At 45.0% G+C, this 23,838-nt stretch overlaps 1 protein-coding gene across 19 annotated transcripts in view; it reads right to left on the bottom strand.

The window, feature by feature from the left end:
* Positions 1–23,838, bottom strand: part of LOC106589946 (nuclear factor 1 X-type) — a 168,425-nt gene that overhangs the window by 22,492 nt on the left and 122,095 nt on the right. For 7 of the 19 annotated variants that reach the window (XM_045707799.2, XM_045707773.2, XM_045707804.2 and 4 more), the window contains 7 exons: positions 13,102–13,164; positions 12,783–12,857; positions 8,433–8,559; positions 7,982–8,017; positions 5,707–5,834; positions 5,157–5,213; positions 4,190–4,264 (listed from right to left, as the gene is read on the bottom strand). In XM_045707799.2, coding sequence (XP_045563755.1) covers positions 4,190–4,264; positions 5,157–5,213; positions 5,707–5,834; positions 7,982–8,017; positions 8,433–8,559; positions 12,783–12,857; positions 13,102–13,164 — 561 coding nt within the window. The remainder of the gene's footprint in view (positions 1–4,189; positions 4,265–5,156; positions 5,214–5,706; positions 5,835–7,981; positions 8,018–8,432; positions 8,560–12,782; positions 12,858–13,101; positions 13,165–23,838) is intronic. The other 12 variants (XM_045707807.2, XM_045707788.2, XM_045707817.2 and 9 more) reach the window with 7 other exon arrangements.

Here is a 23,838-nt window from a genome sequence, read left to right as displayed (position 1 = left end):
CGCTGCGCTGCGCGCGCTGGCGTGGGGGGGGGGGGGGGATGTGTGTGCTCAATTGGCTATGGAGGGAGTAGAATAGGGGGTTGGCTATGGTGGTGTGTGCTGCAGGCACCTGTGTGTTTTTGGTTATTTTTCCATGGTCCCGTTTGTTTGTGTGTGCTTGCTTGTTTTCCTACCCCCCACCTGGATAGGAACTCCCAGCTGTGGTTTGCCTGTAGCAGGTGGAACCCTCCAGAAAGCAACACACACTGTAGAGTGTCACTTTGGTGTTGATATTTCACTTCCTTATGTTATAAAGTACATTTTACCAAGACAAATAGGGTTCTTCATGTTCTGAATGGTTCAGCGGGGTCTTTCTCTACCATACCATTAACATTATATCCTAAAAGTCAGATGTCGTACCCTAATACATCCCATAATAAGCAGCGAACTCTGTTGACAGAGCAGTGCAGCGTTATCGCCGAAAACGTTTCACATTTTGTGGTGGTCGTCTCCCAAGTTGTTTCCACGGATCACAAATAGCAAGCTGAATTAAACGTTAAAGGTTTTGAAAATAAAAAATATTTCGTTAGGCTCAGTACTCCGGTGACATTTCAGAGATACACTTGTTTTTGTGAGAAATCTTTGAAAAAGAACAGGAACCTGGCATTAATATGAATATTGTATACTAAAACATGAAAACATGTCATGTCTCAAAATTGATATCCATTGATACCCATCTTACCTCTATATTGTTTTATGTCCTCAGGATTTGAGAAGAAAGATGAGGAGTTCATTGGTAAGCCTGTCCGGTATTCTTCATTTTCACACAGCATCCAGCCTAGCTGACGAGATGTTGTTTTTCTGATTTATGAGCACTTTTTTGTCCTCGCTCTAATTTTGACCATCCTACAAGGGTAAAAACTCAGATAAATGTTGAACGGATTATGAGAGACACGAGGTTTGGACCATTGGTTATCTTAGTGGAGTATCTACACAATTATCATATGATTTTACCCAGTGTTCAAAAGTTGCGTTTTTGATTGGACACCTTACCATCTCCCATTCTAAATCTCATTTCATCTGCCAGACAGTAGAACTGATCACCTTCTATCTCTCCATCGCTCTTTCTCCTTCCCTCAATCCCTCAGAAAAGGACACGCGACCATCGCACATCTCTAAAGTCGACAGCTCTCTTTCAACACATTACATACTAAATACACAAATGCCTCACATTTGTAATTCATTTGGGTTTGTCCATTCATTTTGGTTAAATGAATTGGCGAGAGGGTCACCCAGGGCTGCATCCAGCCTATTCCCTATGTAGTTTACTACTTTTGTCCAGATACCATTTGTATTGTTTTTAACCTTTATTTAACTAGGCAAGTCAGTTAAGAACAAATTCTTATTTACAATGACGGCCTACCCCGGCCAAACCTGGACGACGCTGGGCCAATTGTGCGCCACCCTATGGGACTCCCATTCAGGGCCGGTTGTGATACAGTCTGGAATCGAACCAGGGTCTGTAGTGACGCCTCTAGCACTGAGATGCCTTAGACCGCTGCGCCACTCAGATATGTTACACATACTCCACACTACATGACCAAAAGTATGTGGACACCTGCTCTTCTAACATCTCATTCCAAAATCATGGGCATTAATATGGAGTTGGTCCTCCTTTGCTGTTATAACAGACTCCACTACTCTGGGAAAGCTTTCCACTAGATGTTTGAACATTGCTGCGGGGACTTGCTTCCATTCAGCCACAAGAGCATTAGTGAGTCGGGCACTGATGTTGGGCGATTAGGTGTGGCTCGTGGTCGTGTTTGATGGGGTTGAGGTCAGGGCTCTGTGCAGGTCAGTTAAGTTCTTCCACAACGATCAAGACAAACCATTTCTGTATGGACTTTGCTTTGGGCACTGTCATGCTGAAACAGGAAAGGGCCTTCCCTAAACTGTTGGCACAAAGTTGGAAGCACAGAACTGTCTGTCTAGAATGTCATTGTATGTTGTAGCGTTAAAAAACAGCCCCAGACAATTATTCCTCCTCCACCAAACTTTACAGTTGGCACTATGCATTCGGGCAGGTAGCTTTCTCCTGGCATCCGCCAAACCCAGATTCGTCCGTCAGACTGCCAGATGGTGAAGCGTGATTCATCACTCCAGAGAACGCGTTTCCACTGCTCCTGAGTCCACTCCAGTCAATGCTTGGCAATGCGCATGGTGATCTTATGCTTGTGTGCGGCTACTCGGCCATGGAAGCCCATTTCATGAGGCTCCCAAAGAAACAGTTATTGTGCTGACGTTGCTTCCAGAGGCAGTTTAGAACTTGGTAGTGAGTGTTGCAACCGAGGACAGACAATTTTTACGCACTACTCGCTTCAGAGCTTTGTTGTCATTCAACGATAGACAACTCGTTTTCATGCACATTTTCCACTTGAGAAATACTGTACCAAACATCCTAGTTAGATGTAAAATTGCGCGACTAAGATCTCCTCTGCAAAAACAAAAAAATGTATGACAGATTTCTTGAGTTATCTTAGATTAATTCTGACTATTTTGAGGAAGTGTATACTGGCTACGGCGCCTCAAGATGGACAAACGGTACTATTGCAGCTTTTTATTTTTCAAGCGACGGTCTTTTAAGGTTGTATGCAAGCACACTCGTTTGGTTCCCCGAGCCAAGTTCAGCTAGGTGCCAGCTGAACTGAAGCATGCGGAAGCCTTAAGGCAGACAGCATGTGTGTGTGTGTGTGTGTGTGTGTGTGTGTGTGTGTGTGTGTGTGTGTGTGTGTGTGTGTGGTGTGTGTGTGTGTGTGAGTGTTAATTAAATTCACAGCTCAGCTAACTGGAGCAGGTCTGAGCAAACCATAGGGCCTAGCACAGAACTTCTCTCTCTCTCTCTCTTTCTCTCTCTCTCTCTCTGTCTCTGTCTCTCTCTCTCTCTCTCTCCCTAGGGTTTCTACTGCTGCACATGTTTTCAATTAGAGAAAGGGGATGGAGGGAGAAAGTGAGAGAGAGATGGGGAGAGAGAGAGGCAGGGAGAGAGACAGAGAGAGAGACAGAGAGAGAGAGAGAAAGAGGGAGCGAGAGAGAGAGAGAGAAAGAACAGTAGCTGTGGTAACAAATAACAGTAAAGAAGGTGTGAGTTGGTGTATGTACAGATACACACTGAGTGTACACATATTGAAAGAGGAATGACTGAGTTATACACAGTGTGGGTAGATATGAGTTATACACAGTGTGGGTAGATATGAGTTATACACAGTGTGGGTAGATATGAGTGCAATGTGTTCTGTGCTGCTGAAAAGTGGAGCAGGTTTGAATTGGTGTCGCCTATGAACAAGTATACAATTATACATATAACACATATTGAAAGAGGAATGATGTAGTTAAACAGGTAGATTATATAAAACAGATATGAGTTATATACAGTAGGGGGATATGAGTTATATACAGTAGGGAGATATGAGTTATATACAGTAAGGAGATATGAGTTATATACAGTAGGGAGATATGAGTTATATACAGTAGGGAGATATGAGTTATATACAGTAGGGAGATATTAGTTATTTGCAGTAGGGGGATATGAGTTATATACAGTAGGGAGATATGAGTTATATACAGTAGGGAGATATGAGTTATATACAGTAGGGAGATATGAGTTATATACAGTAGGGGGATATTAGTTGTATACAGTAGGGAGATATTAGTTATATACAGTAGGGGGATATGAGTTATATACAGTAGGGAGATATGAGTTATATACAGTAGGGGGATATGAGTTATATACAGTAGGGAGATATGAGTTATATACAGTAGGGGGATATGAGTTATATACAGTAGGGAGATATGAGTTATATACAGTAGGGGGATATTAGTTGTATACAGTAGGGAGATATTAGTTATATACAGTAGGGGAGATATGAGTTATATACAGTAGGGGGATATGAGTTATATACAGTAGGGAGATATGAGTTATATACAGTAGGGGGATATGAGTTATATACAGTAGGGGGATATGAGTTATATACGGTAGGGGGATATAAGTTATATACAATAGGGGGAGAGTATTAGTTATTTGCAGTAGGGGGATATGAGTTATATACAGTAGGGAGATATTAGTTATTTGCAGTAGGGGGATATGAGTTATATACAGTAGGGAGATATTAGTTATTTGCAGTAGGGGGATATGAGTGTAATGTGTTCTAACCATGGTAAGGAAACTGCACTCCATCGTGTTCATGTTTTATCTTCCTCTCCTGCACACTGGCCAAATGGTGCTGCACTGTAGGTGGAGAAGGACAGGGTTAACAATGAGAGATATAGAGAGAGATGAAGGGTCGAGAGCGAGAGGGAGAGAGAGGGTGAGGAAGAGAGAGGGTTAACAATGAGAGATATAGAGAGAGATGAAGGGTCGAGAGCGAGAGGGAGAGAGAGGGTGAGGAAGAGAGAGGGTTAACAATGAGAGATATAGAGAGAGATGAAGGGTCGAGAGCGAGAGGGAGAGAGAGGGTGAGGAAGAGAGAGGGTTAACAATGAGAGATATAGAGAGAGATGAAGGGTCGAGAGCGAGAGGGAGAGAGAGGGTGAGGAAGAGAGAGGGTTAACAATGAGAGATATAGAGAGAGATGAAGGGTCGAGAGCGAGAGGGAGAGAGAGGGTGAGGAAGAGAGAGGGTTAACAATGAGAGATATAGAGAGAGACGAAGGGTAGAGAGCGAGAGGGAGAGAGAGGGTGAGGAAGAGAGAGGGCGAGAGAGAGGGGGGATAGAGGGGAGAGAGAAAAGAGGGAGAAAGAGAGTTTGGGGTGGGGAAGAGAGAGAGAGGAGGGCAAAGAGAGAGAGGGGGTGGAGGGAAGAGACAGAAAGAGCAATAGAGAGGCAGAGAGAGAGAGAGAAAGAGAAGAGAGAGGCAGAGAGAGAGAGAGAGAGAGAGAGAGAGAGAGAGAGAGAGAGAGAAAGAGAAGAGAGGCAGAGAGAGAGGCAGAGAGAGAGAGAGAGAGAGAGAGAGAAAGAGAAGAGAGAGGCAGAGAGAGAGAGAGGCAGAGAGAGCGAGAGAGAGAGAAACAGAGAGAGGGGGGGTAGCTTAAGATTTTTAAGACAGTAGTTGAAGTAGTGATCGATCATGGATAACATTGTGGTAGTTAGTTCATGGTTACTGTACTGCATTGTTGCTTACTTATCAGGTGACGGTCAACATGGTGTGAGCTTGGGGATGGGGAATGAAGGTCTCCACCTGGTTACAGGTGGGAAGAAGAGGTTATGGAGTCAGTTCTGGTCTCAAATCAGTCTTAGGGAGACAGAGTGTGTGAAAGGTCTCCACTAGTATTAATGAATAGGTGGAATATCACTTCTGGTCTCAAATCAATTTAAATGGAGACAGGAGCAAAGAGGTGTTCTGGGAAGTTATGAAGTCAGTTTCAAATCAGTTTAGAAGAGACAGGCTCTTATCCAATATCCACACTAGCGCACCAATTAGAATGAAGCGTTGGGCAAGCTTTCTAAGTGGTATGCTAGTGAAGATGATCTTGCCAGTGTGGATTTTGGAACAGTGAGTGACAAGTGAGAAGGAAAGAGGTGTTTTGGGGAGGGTTGTTTTGAGGTAGGTGTTTTGAAGAACAGTGTGTTGTGGTGAGTTTGGGGAGAAGAGTTCGGTAAGAATGGTCCAGGGGTCGGGGTACAGGTATAAGGGTAAAGGTAGAGTTTGGGGGCTAGGGGACGTGTCCTACCTGCATCCATGTCGTTGGGCCAGCCGCTGGACTGGGAGGAGCCTGCGGCTGGGGAGCGTCCGGGGTAGAAGACATCGTCCGTGGGGCTCTCCAGCTCACTGTCGTCTAACGACTTCCTCTTGTTAGAGCTGCGGAGAGGAAGAGGGAGAGAGGAGTCAAGAATGGCTCCCTATTCCCTATGTAGTACACTAGGGTCCTGGTCTAAAGTAGTGCACTATTGGACCGGAGTCTAGTCGAATGGTTGACACTTGCTTCCCCCTGCGGCAGGAATCCAGTTCGATCTCTGAATGAGCCCTACACATTTCTGCTTCTACTTCTGTCTCCTACTACTCCCTGCTCCTCCCTGCTCCTGTCTCCCACTACTGTCTCCCTGCTCCTGTCTCGCACTACTGTCTCCCTGCTCCTGTCTCCCACTACTGTCTCCCACTACTGTCTCCCTGCTCCTGTCTCCCACTACTGTCTCCCTGCTCCTGTCTCCCACTACTGTCTCCCTGCTCCTGTCTCCCACTACTGTCTCCCTGCTCCTGTCTCCCACTACTGTCTCCCTGCTCCTGTCTCCCACTACTGTCTCCCACTACTGTCTCCCTGCTCCTGTCTCCCACTACTGTCTCCCACTACTGTCTCCCTGCTCCTGTCTCCCGTCTCCCACTACTGTCTCCCATTACTCTCTCCCTGCTCCTGTCTCCCACTACTGTCTCCCTGCTACTGTCTCCTTGCTCCTGTCTCCCACTACTGTCTCCCTCAACTGTCTCCCTGCTCCTGTCTCCCACTACTGTCTCCCTGCTCCTGTCTCCCACTACTGTCTCCCTGCTCCTGTCTCCCACTACTGTCTCCCTGCTACTGTCTCCCACTACTGTCTCCCTGCTCCTGTCTCCCACTACTGTCTCCCACTACTGTCTCCCTGCTACTGTCTCCCACTACTGTCTCCCTGCTACTGTCTCCCACTACTGTCTCCCTGCTACTGTCTCCCACTACTGTCTCCCTGCTCCTGTCTCCCACTACTGTCTCCCTGCTCCTGTCTCCCTGCTACTGTCTCCCACTACTGTCTCCCACTACTTTCCCTGCTACTGTCTCCCACTACTGTCTCCCTGTTCCTGTCTCCCTGCTACTGTCTCCCACTACTTTCCCTGCTACTGTCTCCCACTACTGTCTCCCTGCTACTGTCTTCCACTACTGTCTCCCTGCTACTGTCTCCCACTACTTTCCCTGCTACTGTCTCCCACTACTGTCTTCCACTACTGTCTCCAACTTCTGTCTCCCTGCTCCTGTCTTCCACTACTTTCTCCCTGCTCCTGTCTTCCACTACTCTCCAACTTCTGTCTCCCTGCTCCTGTCTTCCACTACTGTCTCCCACTACTGTCTCCCTGCTCCTGTCTTCCACTACTGTCTCCCACTACTTTCTCCCTGCTCCTGTCTTCCACTACTGTCTCCCACTACTGTCTCCCTGCTCTTGTCTTCCACTACTGTCTCCCACTACTTTCTCCCTGCTACTGTCTCCCACTACTGTCTCCCTGCTACTGTCTCCCACTACTGTCTCCCACTACTGTCTCCCACTACTTTCTCCCTGCTCCTGTCTTCTAATACTGTCTCCCACTTCTGTCTCCCTGCTCCTGTCTTCCACTACTGTCTCCCACTACTGTCTCCCACTACTGTCTCCCTGCTACTGTCTCCCTGCTACTGTCTCCCACTACTGTCTCCCACTACTGTCTCCCACTACTTTCTCCCTGCTCCTGTCTTCTAATACTGTCTCCCACTTCTGTCTCCCTGCTCCTGTCTTCCACTACTGTCTCCCACTACTGTCTCCCACTACTGTCTCCCTGCTACTGTCTCCACGCTACTGTCTCTCTGCTACTGTCTCCCGCTACTGTCTCCCACTACTGTCTCCCTGCTACTGTCTCCCACTACTGTCTCCCTGCTACTGTCTCCCGCTACTGTCTCCCACTACTGTCTCCCTGCTACTGTCTCCCACTACTGTCTCCCACTACTGTCTCCCTGCTCCTGTCTCCCACTACTGTCTCCCTTCAGTCTTTATTTAACCAGGGAAGTCACATTGAGAGTTCAGGCAGAGGATGAGGACAGCAGAATGAGAACAGTAGAAATGGACAGGAAGAAGAGGGTTGAAAACAGAGACAGAGGTAAACCTAAAAGGTTGATGTTTAAGGATATGAGATGTGAGCACAGGACCTTTTCTGAGTTTGTTTTAAGTATAGTCAGCAGGACAGTGTGTGTGTGTGTGTGTGTGTGTCTGTATGTGTGTGTGTGACAGAATAACTACCTCCGTGGAAGGTTTGAGTACAGCTCGACCTCAGACCTACAGTGCCAGAGAAGACAGAAAGAGAGAGAGAGGTGGAGAGAAGGATAGGGGGGGAAAAGGAGAGAGCATCACACATTTATAAGACCAGAAAGACAGAGAGACACAACGAGAGAGAAGAAAGAGATGGAACTCTCAGAGATGGAATGGACCAGAACACTCATACCGGTTATCAACTGAGGCGGTCTACAATGTCCCACATACATACTAAAGGGGGTACAGCCTGTAGATATCAGACCTGGGTTCAAACCGTATTTGTTTTCCTTCATCAAATACTATTTGAACCCAGGTCTGGTGGAGGAGCAGCTCTTTTCAATTAGGAACCTTTGAGTGGGTGGAACCTGTGTGACCGCTAGGCTGTTTGTTTCACCTAGGAACCATAGAGTGGAGGGAACTTAATTTAAGTGAGACCTACATGTACCTGGTGGAAGGGGGGGATGCGAGGGAGCGTCGCCCCAGAGCCACTTGGTTGATGTTGTAGTAGCCAGGACTCTCCAGGTCAGCCAGGGAGAAGTTAGGACCAGACGCTGTGGCTACAGGAGCTGGGAGAACACAGGAACAGGAGGAGGAGAGATTTAGAAGACAGTAAATCAGCATTTGGATTGTGGAATTTGAAGAACAAATGGCCAGCCAAGAGAACATTGGAAGAGTATGGAGAGAAAAACCGAGGGATAAGAGAGACAGAGCGAGAAGAAAGAGAAGGTGAGTGAGTGTTTGTGAGAGAGAGATAGACAGAGCTATTGATATAAATAGATAGATAGATAGATAGATAGATAGATAGATAGATAGATAGATAGATAGATAGATAGATAGATAGATAGATAGATAGATAGATAGATAGATAGATAGATAGATAGATAGATAGATAGATAGATAGATAGATAGATAGATAGATAGAGCTATATATATAGCGAGAGAGAGATAGATAGATAGATAGATAGATAGATAGATAGATAGATAGATAGATAGATAGATAGATAGATAGATAGATAGATAGATAGATAGATAGATAGATAGATAGATAGATAGATAGATAGATAGATAGATAGATAGATAGATAGATAGATAGATAGATAGATAGATAGATAGATAGATAGATAGATAGAGCTATATATATAGCGAGAGAGAGAGAGAGATAGATAGATAGATAGATAGATAGATAGATAGATAGATAGATAGATAGATAGATAGATAGATAGATAGATAGATAGATAGATAGATAGATAGATAGATAGATAGATAGATAGATAGATAGATAGATAGATAGATAGATAGATAGATAGATAGATAGAGCTATATATATAGCGAGAGAGAGATAGATAGATAGATAGATAGATAGATAGATAGATAGATAGATAGATAGATAGATAGATAGATAGATAGATAGATAGATAGATAGATAGATAGATAGATAGATAGATAGATAGATAGATAGATAGATAGATAGAGCTATATATATAGCGAGAGAGAGATAGATATATAGAGCTATAGATAGAGGTACAGAGATAGATAGATAGATAGATAGATAGATAGATAGATAGATAGATAGATAGATAGATAGATAGATAGATAGATAGATAGATAGATAGATAGATAGATAGATAGATAGATAGATAGATAGATAGATAGATAGATAGATAGATAGATAGATAGATAGATAGAGCTATATATATAGCGAGAGAGAGATAGATAGATAGATAGAGCTATAGATAGAGGTACAGAGATAGATAGATAGATAGATAGATAGATAGATAGATAGATAGATAGATAGATAGATAGATAGATAGATAGATAGATAGATAGATAGATAGATAGATAGATAGATAGATAGATAGATAGATAGATAGATAGATAGATAGATAGAGCTATATATATATATATATAGAGAGAGAGATATATAGAGCTATAGATAGAGGTATATAGAGAGAGAAATAGATAGAGGTATAGATAGAGAGACAGATTGATAGAGCTATAGATAGAGATAGATAGATATATAGAGCTATAGATAGAGGTATAGATAGAGAGAGAACGATAAAGCTATAGATAGAGATATATAGAAAGAGCTATAGATAGAGAGAGAGAGATAGAACTATAGATAAAGATATATAGAGCTGTAGCTAGAGAGATAGAGCTATAAATAGATAGATAGAGCTATAGATAGAGAGATAGAGAGCAATACATAGGGAGATATAGAGCAATACATAGAGAGATATAGATAGAGATATAGAGCTGTAGATAGAGAGAGATAGAGCTATATATAGATAAACAGAGCTATAGATAGCGATAGATCGATAGATATATAGATATAGCTATAGATAGAGAAAGATAGCTATAGAGAAAGATAGAGCTATAGATAAGAGAAAGATAGACAGAGCTATAGATAGAGATTGATAGAGCTATACATAGAGATAGATAGATAGATAGATAGATAGATAGATAGATAGATAGATAGATAGATAGATAGATAGATAGATAGATAGATAGATAGATAGATAGATAGATAGATAGATAGATAGATAGATAGATAGATAGATAGATAGATAGATAGATAGATAGATAGATAGAGAAAGATAGAGCTATAGATAGAGAAAGATAGAGCTATAGATAGATAGAGCTATAGATAGAGATAGATAGAGTTACAAATAGAGAGATATAGATAGAGCTGTAGATAGAGATAGATAGAACTATAGATAGAGATAGAGCTATAGATAGAGCTATAAATAGAGATAGATCGATAGAGCTACAGATAGAGAAATATAGCTATAGATAAAGGTAGAGCTATAGACTGAGAAAGAAACAAAGATAGAGCTATAGATAGAGAAAGATAGAGCTATAGATAGAGATAGATAGATATAGCTATAGATAGAGAAAGATAGATAGAGCATTAGATAGAGTTAGATAGATAGAGCTATAGATAGTGATAGAAAGAGCTATAGATATAGCTATAGATAGATAGAGCTATAGATAGAGGTAGATAAATAGAGATATAGATAGAGAGATATAGATAGAGCTGTAGATAGATAGAGCTATAGATAGAGATAAATAGAGCTATAGATAGAGAGATAGAGCTATAGATACAGAGATTTAGATAGAGCCATAGATACAGAGATTTAGAATGAGATAGAGAGCTATAGATAGATAGACAGAGCTATAGAGATAGAGAAATAGAGAAATAGATAGAGTGATATAGATAGAGCTATAGATATAGATAGATAGAGCTATAGATAGAGATCGATAGAGAGATATAGAGCTATAGATAGATAGACAGAGCTATAGAGATAGAGAAATAGATAGAGAGATATAGATAGAGCTATAGATAGAGATTGAGCTATAGATAGAGATAGATAGAGCTATAGTTTGGCCATAATGACCATCGTTATGTTTGGAGGAAAAAGGGGGACGCTTGAAAGCCGAAGAACACCATCCCAACCGTGAAGCACGGGGGTGGCAGCATCATGTTGTGGCGGTGCTTTGCTGCAGGAGGGACTGGTGCACTTCACAAAATAGATGGCATCATGAGGACGAAAAATTATGTGGACATATTGAAGCAACATCTCAAGGCATCAGTCAGGAAGTTAATGCTTGGTCGCAAATTGGTCTTCCAAATGGACAATGACCCCAAGCATACTTCCAAAGTTGTGGCAAAATGGCTTAAGGACAACAAAGTCAAGGTATTGGAGTGGCCATCACAAAGCCCTGACCTCAATCCCATAGAAAATGTGTGGGCAGAACTGAAAAAGTGTGTGCGAACAAGGAGGCCTACAAACCTGACTCAGTTACACAAGCTCTGTCAGGAGGAATGGGACAAAATTCACCCAACTTATTGTGGGAAGCTTGTGGAAGGCTACCCGCTGAAATAAATCATTCTCTCTACTATTATTCTGACATTTCACATTCTTAAAATAAAGTGGTGATCCTAACTGACCTAAGATAGGGAATTGTTACTAGGATTAAATGTCAGGAATTGTGAAAAAAGGAGTTTAAATGTATTTGGCTAATGTGTATTTAAACTTCCGACTTCAACTGTATATATAGAGATATATAGAGCTATAGATAGAGATAGATAAAGCTATAGATAGAGCTTTAGTTAGAGACAGATAGAGCTATAGTTAGAGACAGATAGATAAAGCTATAGTTAGAGATAGATAGAGCTATAGATCGAGATATATAGAGATAGATAGAGATAGATAGAGCTATAGAAAGAAATAGATAGAGCTATAGATAGATAGAGCTATAGATAGAGATAGAGCTATAGATAGAGATAAATAGAGCTATAGATAGATAGAGCTATATATAGAGCTATAGATAGATAGAGCTATAGATAGAGATAGAGCTATAGATAGAGATAGATAGAGCTATAGATCGAGATATATAGAGATAAATAGAGATAGATAGAGCTATAGATAGAGCTATAGAGAGAGATAAATAGAGCTATAGATAGATAGAGCTATAGATAGAGATAGAGCTATTGATAGATAGCGCTATAGATAGAGATTGAGCTATAGATAGAGAGAGATAGATAGAGCTATAGATATAGCTAAAGATAGAGATAGATAGAGCTATAGAAAGAGATAGATAGAGCTATATGGAGAGATAGATAGAGCTATAGATAGAGAGATATAGATAGAGCTATAGATATAGCTAAAGATAGAGATAGAGAGATAGATAGAGCTATAGAGAGAGATAGATAGAGCTATAGATAGAGAGAGATATAGAGATAGATAGAGCTATATATAGAAAGGATAAGAGAGGGGTAGATACTCACTCTGTGACACCCTGACGAGCTCAGCCACGTTCCACACTCCTGAGGTGACGAAGCAGTCCTGGAAACTCAGGTGCCCTGCAGAGGAGAGAGGGGAAGTGTTAGAATGTGTGTGTGCACGTGTGTGTGTGTGTGTGTGTGTGTGTGTGTGTGTGTGTGTGTGTGTGCGTGTGCGTGTGCGTGTTTGTGTGAGTGTGAGTGTGAGTGTGAGTGTGTGTGTGTGTGTGTGTGTGTGTGTGTGTGTGTGTGTGTGTGTGTGTGCGTGTGCGTGTGAGTGTGAGTGTGAGTGTGTGTGTGTGTGTGTTTGTGTGTGTTCTCTTACCATTGGGCGGTGGCTTGATGTCTGTGTCTCCTTGTTGGCTGGAGCTGTCTGATTGTCCAGATTCTGGAGGAGAAGAGAAGAGAGGGATTTAGCTTGGCTGTGGTGGATACAAAGTATAATGCTGTATGTGAGGAAACAGGAAGGGAGGAGGTGTTGGAACCCCTCTGAACTTCAGTCATAGATTCTATACTGACAGATGGGATATCTGAGAAGAGTAGGGAGATTGCTTCACTAAGGGTCAAGGAGGGTGTCTGTATACAGTGTTTATTTGTGTATATCAATGTCACAGAATGTTCCCAATGTTCCTACCCCCCCACCCCCCCCAACACCTGACTCAAGGTGTTCAGATCTACTGTGTGTGTGTGTGTGTGTGTGTGTGTGTGTGTGTGTGTGTGTGTGTGTGTGTGTGTGTGTGTGTGTGTTTAAGGTGTTCTGTTTATGCAGCCTAAAACCCTCCCAGCAAGGAGGTATTAAGTGAGACTAAGAAGAGGGATATAATTGCTCTGTTAGATGTTGGATGGCGCGCACACACACACACACACACACACACCCACTGGGTTGACCGCGCCATCTTTACTGCCCACGGAGGGGGATTTAAGGCTAAGTGTGGTAAAGGTGAAGGAAACTCAGTGGCCTTTAGATATTGACAGAGACAGCAGTGGCACACACACACACACACACACACACACACACACACACACACACACACACACACACACACACACACACACACACACACACACACACACACACACACACACACACTACACACACACACACACACACACACACTACACACACACACACACACACACACACACAAAACACACACAACACACTACACACAAGCACACAGCTGTCACAGCCTTATTACTGCTCTTGGCATTGGTAGGCCGCAGAAGCCAGAGACTAGAGTAGAGATTACAGCCACAAGGGAGAGGTTGTTACAGGGGAAGTCTTTCAGTAAAGACTCCCTAACCTCCAGCATGTGTCATTACAGGCTGATCCATTAGAACACAGTGGAGAACCAAGGCTGACACAGAGAAAGTACTATTGTTGATTTCTGTGTGCTTCTTTGTTTATGCACTGTGTGCTATCTGGCATGTGTGTGTGTTTTGTGGTTTATGTCCATGCACAGAATGTAGTCTATGTATAATTAAGCAATAAGGCCCGAGGGTCTGTTCTTCTGCACAACGCACTGCAGAGTGCCTGGATACAGCCCTTAGCCATGGTATATTGGCCATATACCAACAGGAAAACAAGGTTCCTTATTGCTATTAGAAACTGGCTACCAACATAATTAGAACAGTAAAAATAAATGTTTTGTCATACCCATGGTACAGTATATGGTCTGATATACCACGGCTGTCAGCCAATCAGCATTCAGGGCACGAACCACGCGTGAGTGTATGTTTCTGAATGACGGAGTGTGTGTGTATGCGTGTACAGTACCAGTGGCGTGGGCATGACATCCGCAGGGCCACAGCCAGGCCTAACTAACGGAGGTGTTTATCTGTAGCATGTAGGTGATAACAGAGCAGGGGAGAACTGATGCCAACACGCATAGACACACACACAAAGATGCACAAACACACACCAAGCACACATACACACCACGTGCACGCACACAATCACACACACAGCACAGCCTCGCCACACTAAGCCACAAGATTAGCTAGTAGAAACAAAAACAGACCTGTCTCACTGCTTGCTAATGCTGAGAGAGGAGAGAGAGAGAGAGAGAGGTACAGAGAAAGTGAGGAACAGAGGGAGAGGGAGAAAGAAAGAGCGAAGTAGAGAGACAGAGCGATAGGGGGAGAGAGATAGAGGGAGAGAAAGAGAACAGGAAGGAAAGAAAAGGAGAGGAGAAGAGGTTTGGGACAGAGAGAGAGAAGGCGAGAGAGGGAGAGAAACAGAAAGAGAGGAATAGAAAAGAGAGCTCCTTTTTCCTCCCTTCTGCAGACTCTCTCCCGCTCTTATCTTTTCTCGCTGCTCCTGGCAGCCATCTTATGGCTTGGCAGCCATTTTAGCATTGGCGGTAGCGAAGCATTCCAGCTAGCTGACGCCACTCACACACAACCGTGCGCGCACACACACTAAAAGTAAACATATACGTTGGCCAACGAAAACTGTTAAGAAAGAAAATAGCGTCCTCTGAACTTTCTTCCTGTTGTGTTTCGCCTCTTGAATCTATAATAAGAACCACTGACTTTCCAACGTGGTACGTACAGCACATTGTGTGTGTGTGTGTGTCAGAGCTACAATCCAATGGAAAGCAGTTGGTGTTAAAGTGGTTTAACTGAATAAACACAGTAGACAGAACCCTCAACCCAATCAGGGTTTCTGGAATGATACAAATTGATTCAAACAGATTCCCCTCAGTCAATCCCCAGTAAATGTACTTTGATATGAGTGATTTGTAGGCTAGTGGTTAGCACCACTTGGACCTGCTCCTTGGCCCAGATATAGGTGTGATTGAAGAAGCATGCATGACAGACAGACAGCTTCTGTTCCTATCAGAGATGATAAGAGATATCAGGACAGCCAACACTACAGGCCCACTGACAACCCCCATTTAACAGCACCTCCAGTGCTCTAGAACATCACTCTAGAACCCCACTCTGGTGAAGTGGTCACACTGACCGTCACAGCACAGCTGATTCTACATCTCTGGTAGCTTTAGCTTGGCTACCAGAGATGTAGAATCAGCTGTGCTATAACTATAACTGCTGGTGAACTCTTATTCAGTACCACTTATGTGTATCTCTATGTCACTACAGAGGAGGAACTGCCTACTGGTTATCACCCTGACACCAGCTGCAGGCACTGAGGCAGCCCCCCCCCCCCCCCCCGGCCTCCCCCACAGTGTGTGTGTGGGTGTCTCTGTCTCTCCCCCATCCTCCCCCCAGCATCCTAGACACACATCCAGACCTCTTATCTGTACTCCACAGCCCCCCAAGCCCTCCCCAGAAACCCAAATCATGCCCCTGCAGCTCCCCTACCATCCTTTACTCCTGCCCCCCCAAACCCCACAGCCTACCGCACAACACCTCCAAGGTCCAAAATTATTGGCACCCTTGATAAAGATGTGCAAAAAAGTACGTATAAAAGAAATAATTCTGCGCTATATTGTATGCAATTCTTTCTAATACATTTATTCAGAGAAAGACATTTTGTTTAACAAGTAATACAAAAAAAATCACAAAAAGATCACAAAAAGATAGGTGTCAAAGTGACTGGCACTCCAGCTGTCAATACTCCGCCACCCTCCCCTTGAGAGAATAATGTCACAGTCTTTTTCTACAATGTTTTATGAGATTGGATAACAGATTGGGATGTTAGACCATTCCTCTATTCAGACTGAATCTTTCCAGATCCTTGATATCCTTTGTCTGCGCTTATAGACTGCCCTCTTTAATTCAATGGGGTGGTCAATTAACCATTTCTTGGTGGATTTTGATGTGCACTTGGGGTTATTGTCTTGCTGGAAGATCCACTTGCGGCCAAGTTTCAGCCTCATGACAGAAGAAACCATGTTTTGGGCTAAAATGTCTTGGTACTTGGCAAAGTTCATGATGCCGTTGACCTTAACAAGGACACCAGGACCAGTAGAAGCAAAATAGCCCCATAACATCAAAGATCCACCACCAGTAGCTATGAGGGTCTTTTCTGCATATGCATCATTATTTTGACGCCAAACCCACCACTGGTGTGCGTGGCCAAAGAGTACTATTTTCATGTCATCTGACCATAGCATCAGTTCCAATCCAAGCGCCTCTATCGTTTAGTAAACTCCATGCGTTCGTATTTGTTGTTTGCTCTCAAAAAATGAATTTGTTGGGGCAACCCTTCCAAAGAGCCTATTGACATAAACAAAAGGATAATATAGGAGGAAGGTGAAATCCTATTACACCGGCTCTGATGCTCGTCGTCTGTGGCAGGGCTTGCAGACGATAATGGATTACAAGGGGAAGCCCAGCCGTGAGTTGCCCAGCGATGCAGAACTCCCAAACTAGCTGAATGCCTTTTATGCTCGCTTTGAGGAATATAACACTGTGCCTTGCGTGAAAGCCCCTGTTCTTCCAGATGACTGTTTGATTTTGCTCTCTGTGGCCAATGTGAGCAAAACATTTAACTTCACTATTCGGAATTTTGAATAAAAAGCATGCCCATACTAAACTGCCTGCTACTCAGGCCCAGAAGCTAGTATATGCATATAACTGGTAGATCTGGATAGAAAACACTCTAAAGTTACCAAAACTGTTAAAATAATGTCTGTGAGTATAACAGAACTCATATGGCTGGCAAAAACCTGAGACAAATCCAACCAGGAAGTGGGAAATCTGAAGTTTGTCGTTTTTTTTAAGTGATTGCTTATCCAATATCCTGTGTCTGTGGGGTCAGATTGCACTTCCTACGGCTTCCAGTAGATGTCAACAGTCTTTAGAAGTTGTTTCAGGCTTGTATTGTGAAAGGGGATCGAATAAGAGCTGTTTCAACAAGTGGTCAAGCTGAAAGACATTAGTTTAGTCTCGCGCGTGGCCGTGAGCACGATGCTCGTTCTCTTTCCTTTCTAATGACAACGGAATTGTCCGGTTGGAATATTATTGAAGATTTATGATAAAAACATCCTAAAGATTGATCATACGTTTGACATGTTTCTACTAACTTTAATGGAACTTTTTAGACTTTTCGTCTGGACTTTGTGCCCGCGCTTCTGCATTTGGATTACTGGACTAAACGCGCAAACAAAAAGGAGGTATTTGGACATAAAGATTAACTTTATCGAACAAAACAAACATTTATTGTCTAACATGGAGACCTGGGAGTGCCATCAGATGAAGATCATCAAAGGTAAGTGATTCATTAACGCTATTTCTGACTTTTGTGACACTTCTCCTTGGTTGGAAAATGGCTGTATGGTTTTCTGTGGCTAGGCACTGACCTAACATAATCGCATGGTGTGCTTTCGCCGTAAAGCCTTTTTGAAATCGGACACTGTGGCTGGATTAACAAGAAGTTTATCTTTAAAATGGTGTTTAATACTTGTATGTTTGAGGAATTGTAATTATGAGATTTCTGTTGTTTGAATTTGGCGCCCTGCAATTTCACTGGCTGTTGGCGAGGTGGGACGCTCATGTCCCGAACGATCCCAGAGAGGTTAAACAGGTTAACAATCACAAGGCCAGATGGAATACCAGGGCACGTTCTCAGAGCATGCACAGGGCAGCTGGAAGGTGTCTTCAATGACATTTTTTATCTCTCCTTGTCAAGTCTGTTCTCCAAGATAACCTGCCTACATCTGTAATTATGAAGTGCTTTGAAAGGCTGGTCATGACACACATCAACACCATCATCCCAGACACCCTAGACCCACTCCAATTCGCATACCACCCCAACAGATCCACAGATGCCGTTGAACTTCACACTGCCCTCTCCCACCTGGACAAGAGGGGAAATAACTATGGGAGAATGCTGTCCATAGACTCTGGCTCAGAGTTCAACACCATTGTCCCCTCCAAGCTCATCACCAAGCTAGGGACCCTGGGACTGAACCCCTCCCACTGCAACTGGATCCTGGACTTCCTGATGGGCCAGCCCCAGGTGGTGAGAGTAAGCCATGCTGACCCTCAAAACAGGGGCCCCTCAGGGGTGTGTGCTTCGTCCTGTCCTGTACTCTCTGTTCACCCAAGACTGCATGGTGACGATGGAGGTAGGCCTGATCACCGACAGCAATGAAACAGCCTACAGGGAGGAGGTCAGAGACTTAGCAGTGTGGTGCCAGGACAATAACCTCTCCCTTAACTTCAGTAAGACCAAGGAGCTGATCGTGGACTATAGGAGAAAGAGGGGAGAGCACCATCCACATTGACAGGGCTATTGTGGAGCGGGCCGAGAGCTGCAAGTTCCTTGGCATCCACATCACTAAGGACTTAAAATGGTCCACAGACACCCGCACATTTGTGAAGAGGGCACGGCAGCGCCTCTTCCCACTCAGGAGGATCAAAAGATTTTGCATGGGACCTCGGTTCCTCAAAAAGTTCTACAGCTGCACCATTGAGAGAATCTTGACTGGCTGCATCACCGCTTGGTATGGCAAATGCACCGCCCTCGACCGCAAAGCACTACAGAGGGTGGTGAGGCCAGCCCAGTACATCACTGGGGCAGAGCTCCTTGTCATCCAGGACCTCTATATCAGGCGATGTCAGAGGAAGGCCCGAAAAATGTCCAAAGACTCCAGCCACTCAAGCCATAGACCGTTCACGCAGGACCAACAGGCTCCGAGACCGCTTCTTCCCCCAAGTCATAAGACTGCGCATGTGACAAATACAATATAATGTTTTATTTTGACATGGAGGTGGCATCTAATTGTAGATTTGGTGACCAGAAGTTGCGGCCAATTTCTGGAATTCTCCAACTGTGGCCCTTGGACTTTTCTTTTCCTCCAGAACTATCTTCCTCACTGCGCTTGGGGACAAGATACACATGCATCCTCTACCAGGCAAGTTTACCACTGTTCCAGTGGTTTTAAACTTCTTAAATTGTTGCCCTAATAGTGGTAAGTGGTATTTTTTTGTTTTTTAGCAATGCTTTGGTACCCATTGCATGATTTATTAAGATCAACAACCATTTGTCTCTTTTCGTTTGTGAGTTCTTTGCCTTTTCCCATGGTGATGGATGACAAGGGGCTTTTACATGAGTGTTACCTCATATTTATACCCCGGTGAAACAGGAAGCCATGGAAAGCCATTACAGTTCCTTAAACTGAGATTAATTGGAAGAGGTAGAATGTTAATGCAGATTTAATTTTGTTTGTTTTATTTATTTTAAACAGTATTTTCTTTATCAAGGGTGCCAATCATTTTGGACCTCACTACATACACCGCTATAGGAATAAATTCCTCCAGTTCCTCCAAATCCCCAATAGTCCCTTTACACAATCACAATCCTGTACTGCTCCTCCCCTAATTCCCCCAATGGAGTTTCATGAAGCCTGATGTAAAGCATCCCTAGACCCAAACAGTCACAGTCCCATATTCCCACCAGTCCCCACAAACCCTGACAGTCCCATATTCCCACCAGTCCCCACAAACCCTGACAGTCCCATATTCCCACCAGTCTCCACAACCCTGACAGTCCCATATTCCCACCAGTCTCCACAAACCCTGACAGTCTCATATTCCCACCAGTCCCCACAAACCCTGACAGTCCCATATTCCCACCAGTCTCCACAAACCCTGACAGTCCCATATTCCCACCAGTCTCCACAAACCCTGACAGTCCCATATTCCCACCAGTCTCCACAAACCCTGACAGTCTCATATTCCCACCAGTCCCCACAAACCCTGACAATCCCATGGCTTTAGACACCGACAGTCTTGTATATCTCCTCCCTCCAAATTACCCCATCGAAACCCCATGACACACACATCAGCAGCCATCCCCACAGCTCGCCCCATATCCCCATATTATTCCCACCACAGCCCCACCACAAACATTATACAGTAAGCCTTCATGGCCTTAACATACCCCCCACTATGTCTGCTCTTTTCTCTCCCCCTCCTTCCTAACCCTCTCTCTCTTTTTCTCTCTCTCCTGCCTAGCTCTCTCTCTTTTTGTCTCTCTCCTGGCTAACCTTCTCTCTCTCCTGGCTAACCCTCTCTTTCTTTCCTCTCTCTCCTTCCTAACCCTCTATCTTTTCTCTCTCTACTTCCTAACATCTCTCTTTTCTCCTTCCTAACCCTCTCTTTTCACTCACTCTCTCTCTCTCTCCTCCCTTAACCCTGACTTCCCCAACCTTCCTCTCCCCCTTCTGTGGTTCCTCTCACTCCCCCTTCTCTCCATTCCTCCCTCTGTGGTTCCTCTCTCCCCCTCCATTCCTCCCTCTGTGGTTCCTCTCTCCCCATCCACTCCTCCCTCTGTGGTTCCTCTCTCTCTCCACTCCTCTGCTCCTTCTCTCATCAGTCTCTCCATTCTGTCCTCCCTCTGCACTCTCCTCTCCTCCCTAATCTCTGTCCCCTCCTCTCTTCCCTAACCTTCACTCTCCTCTCCTCCCTAACCTCTGTCCCCTCCTCTCTTCCCTAACCTTCACTCTCCTCTCCTCCCTAACCTCTGTCCCCTCCTCTCTCCCCTAACCTTCACTCTCCTCTTCTCCCTAACCTCTGTCCCCTCCTCTCTCCCCTAACCTTCACTCTCCTCTCCTCCCTAACCTCTGTCCCCTCCTCTCTCCCCTAACCTTCACTCTCCTCTCCTCCCTAACCTCTGTCCCCTCCTCTCTCCCCTAACCTTCACTCTCCTCTTCTCCCTAACCTCTGTCCCCTTCTCTCTTCCCTAACCTTCACTCTCCTCCCTAACCTCTGTCCCCTCCTCTCTCCCCTAACCTTCACTCTCCTCTCCTCCCTAACCTCTGTCCCCTCCTCTCTTCCCTAACCTTCACTCTCCTCTCCTCCCTAACCTCTGTCCCCTCCTCTCTTCCCTAACCTTCACTCTCCTCTTCTCCCTAACCTCTGTCCCCTCCTCTCTTCCCTAACCTTCACTCTCCTCTTCTCCCTAACCTCTGTCCCCTCCTCTCTTCCCTAACCTTCACTCTTCTCCCTAACCTCTGTCCCCTCCTCTCTCCCCTAACCTTCACTCTCCTCTCCTCCCTAACCTCTGTCCCCTCCTCTCTCCCCTAACCTTCACTCTCCTCTTCTCCCTAACCTCTGTCCCCTCCTCTCTCCCCTAACCTTCACTCTCCTCTCCTCCCTAACCTCTGTCCCCTCCTCTCTTCCCTAACCTTCACTCTCCTCTCCTCCCTAACCTCTGTCCCCTCCTCTCTTCCCTAACCTTCACTCTCCTCTTCTCCCTAACCTCTGTCCCCTCCTCTCTTCCCTAACCTTCACTCTCCTCTTCTCCCTAACCTCTGTCCCCTCCTCTCTTCCCTAACCTTCACTCTCCTCTTCTCCCTAACCTCTGTCCCCTCCTCTCTTCCCTAACCTTCACTCTCCTCTTCTCCCTAACCTCTGTCCCCTCCTCTCTCCCCTAACCTTCACTCTCCTCTCCTCCCTAACCTCTGTCCCCTCCTCTCTCCCCTAACCTTCACTCTCCTCTTCTCCCTAACCTCTGTCCCCTCCTCTCTTCCCTAACCTTCACTCTCCTCTCCTCCCTAACCTCTGTCCCCTTCTCTCTTCCCTAACCTTCACTCTCCTCTTCTCCCTAACCTCTGTCCCCTCCTCTCTTCCCTAACCTTCACTCTCCTCTTCTCCCTAACCTCTGTCCCCTCCTCTCTCCCCTAACCTTCACTCTCCTCTCCTCCCTAACCTCTGTCCCCTTCTCTCTTCCCTAACCTTCACTCTCCTCCCTAACCTCTGTCCCCTCCTCTCTCCCCTAACCTTCACTCTCCTCTCCTCCCTAACCTCTGTCCCCTCCTCTCTTCCCTAACCTTCACTCTCCTCTTCTCCCTAACCTCTGTCCCCTCCTCTCTCCCCTAACCTTCACTCTCCTCTCCTCCCTAACCTCTGTCCCCTCCTCTCTTCCCTAACCTTCACTCTCCTCTTCTCCCTAACCTCTGTCCCCTCCTCTCTCCCCTAACCTTCACTCTCCTCTCCTCCCTAACCTCTGTCCCCTCCTCTCTTCCCTAACCTTCACTCTCCTCTCCTCCCTAACCTCTGTCCCCTCCTCTCTTCCCTAACCTTCACTCTCCTCTCCTCCCTAACCTCTGTCCCCTTCTCTCTTCCCTAACCTTCACTCTCCTCTCCTCCCTAACCTCTCTTCCCTAACCTTCACTTTCATACAACTCTCCCCCTTCTCTCCCCCCTCCCTCTCCTCCTCTGTGGTTCAAATATAAATTCAAAGGCATTATTAGCATGGGCAACATATGTTTACATTGCCAAAGAAAATGGAATAGACAATAAATAAAAGGGAAATAAACAAGGGAAACATTAGTAAACATTACACACACAAAAGTTTGAAAAGAATATAGACATTTTAAATGTTATATTATTGACAGTGTTGTGTACAGTATGTACAGTGTTGTGTTGTAACAATGTACAAGTAGTTGAAGTATAAAAGGGAAAATAAATAAACAGATGAAAACGGACCACAAATCCTGCTACTGAGACGGCACATTGTGGTATTTCACATAACAGATACGGGAGTTTATCAATGTTTGATTTTTTTACATATTCTTTGTGGGTCTGTGTGATCTGAGTGAAATATGTGTCTCTAATATGGTCATACATTTGGCAGGAGGTTAGGAAGTGCAGCTCAGTTTCCACCTCATTTTGAGGGCAGTGGTCAGACAGACCATGTCACACTGAGCAGCCCGGCCGGACTAACAGACGGCTAACTGAGGGGCAGACAGACCATGTCACACTGAGCAGCCCGGCCGGACTAACAGACGGCTAACTGAGGGGCAGACAGACCATGTCACACTGAGCAGCCCGGCCGGACTAACAGACGGCTAACTGAGGGGCAGACAGACCATGTCACACTGAGCAGCCCGGCCGGACTAACAGACGGCTAACTGAGGGGCAGACAGACCATGTCACACTGAGCAGCCCGGCCGGACTAACAGACGGCTAACTGAGGGGCAGACAGACCATGTCACACTGAGCAGCCCGGCCGGACTAACAGACGGCTAACTGAGGGGCAGACAGACCATGTCACACTGAGCAGCCCGGCCGGACTAACAGACGGCTAACTGAGGGGCAGACAGACCATGTCACACTGAGAAGCCCGGCCGGACTAACAGACGGC

The sequence above is a fragment of the Salmo salar genome, chromosome 02 (genome assembly GCF_965601325.2).
Source record: "Salmo salar chromosome 02, fSalSal1, whole genome shotgun sequence".
Lineage (NCBI taxonomy): Eukaryota > Metazoa > Chordata > Actinopteri > Salmoniformes > Salmonidae > Salmo > Salmo salar.
This window is presented reverse-complemented; position numbering and strand designations above follow the sequence as displayed.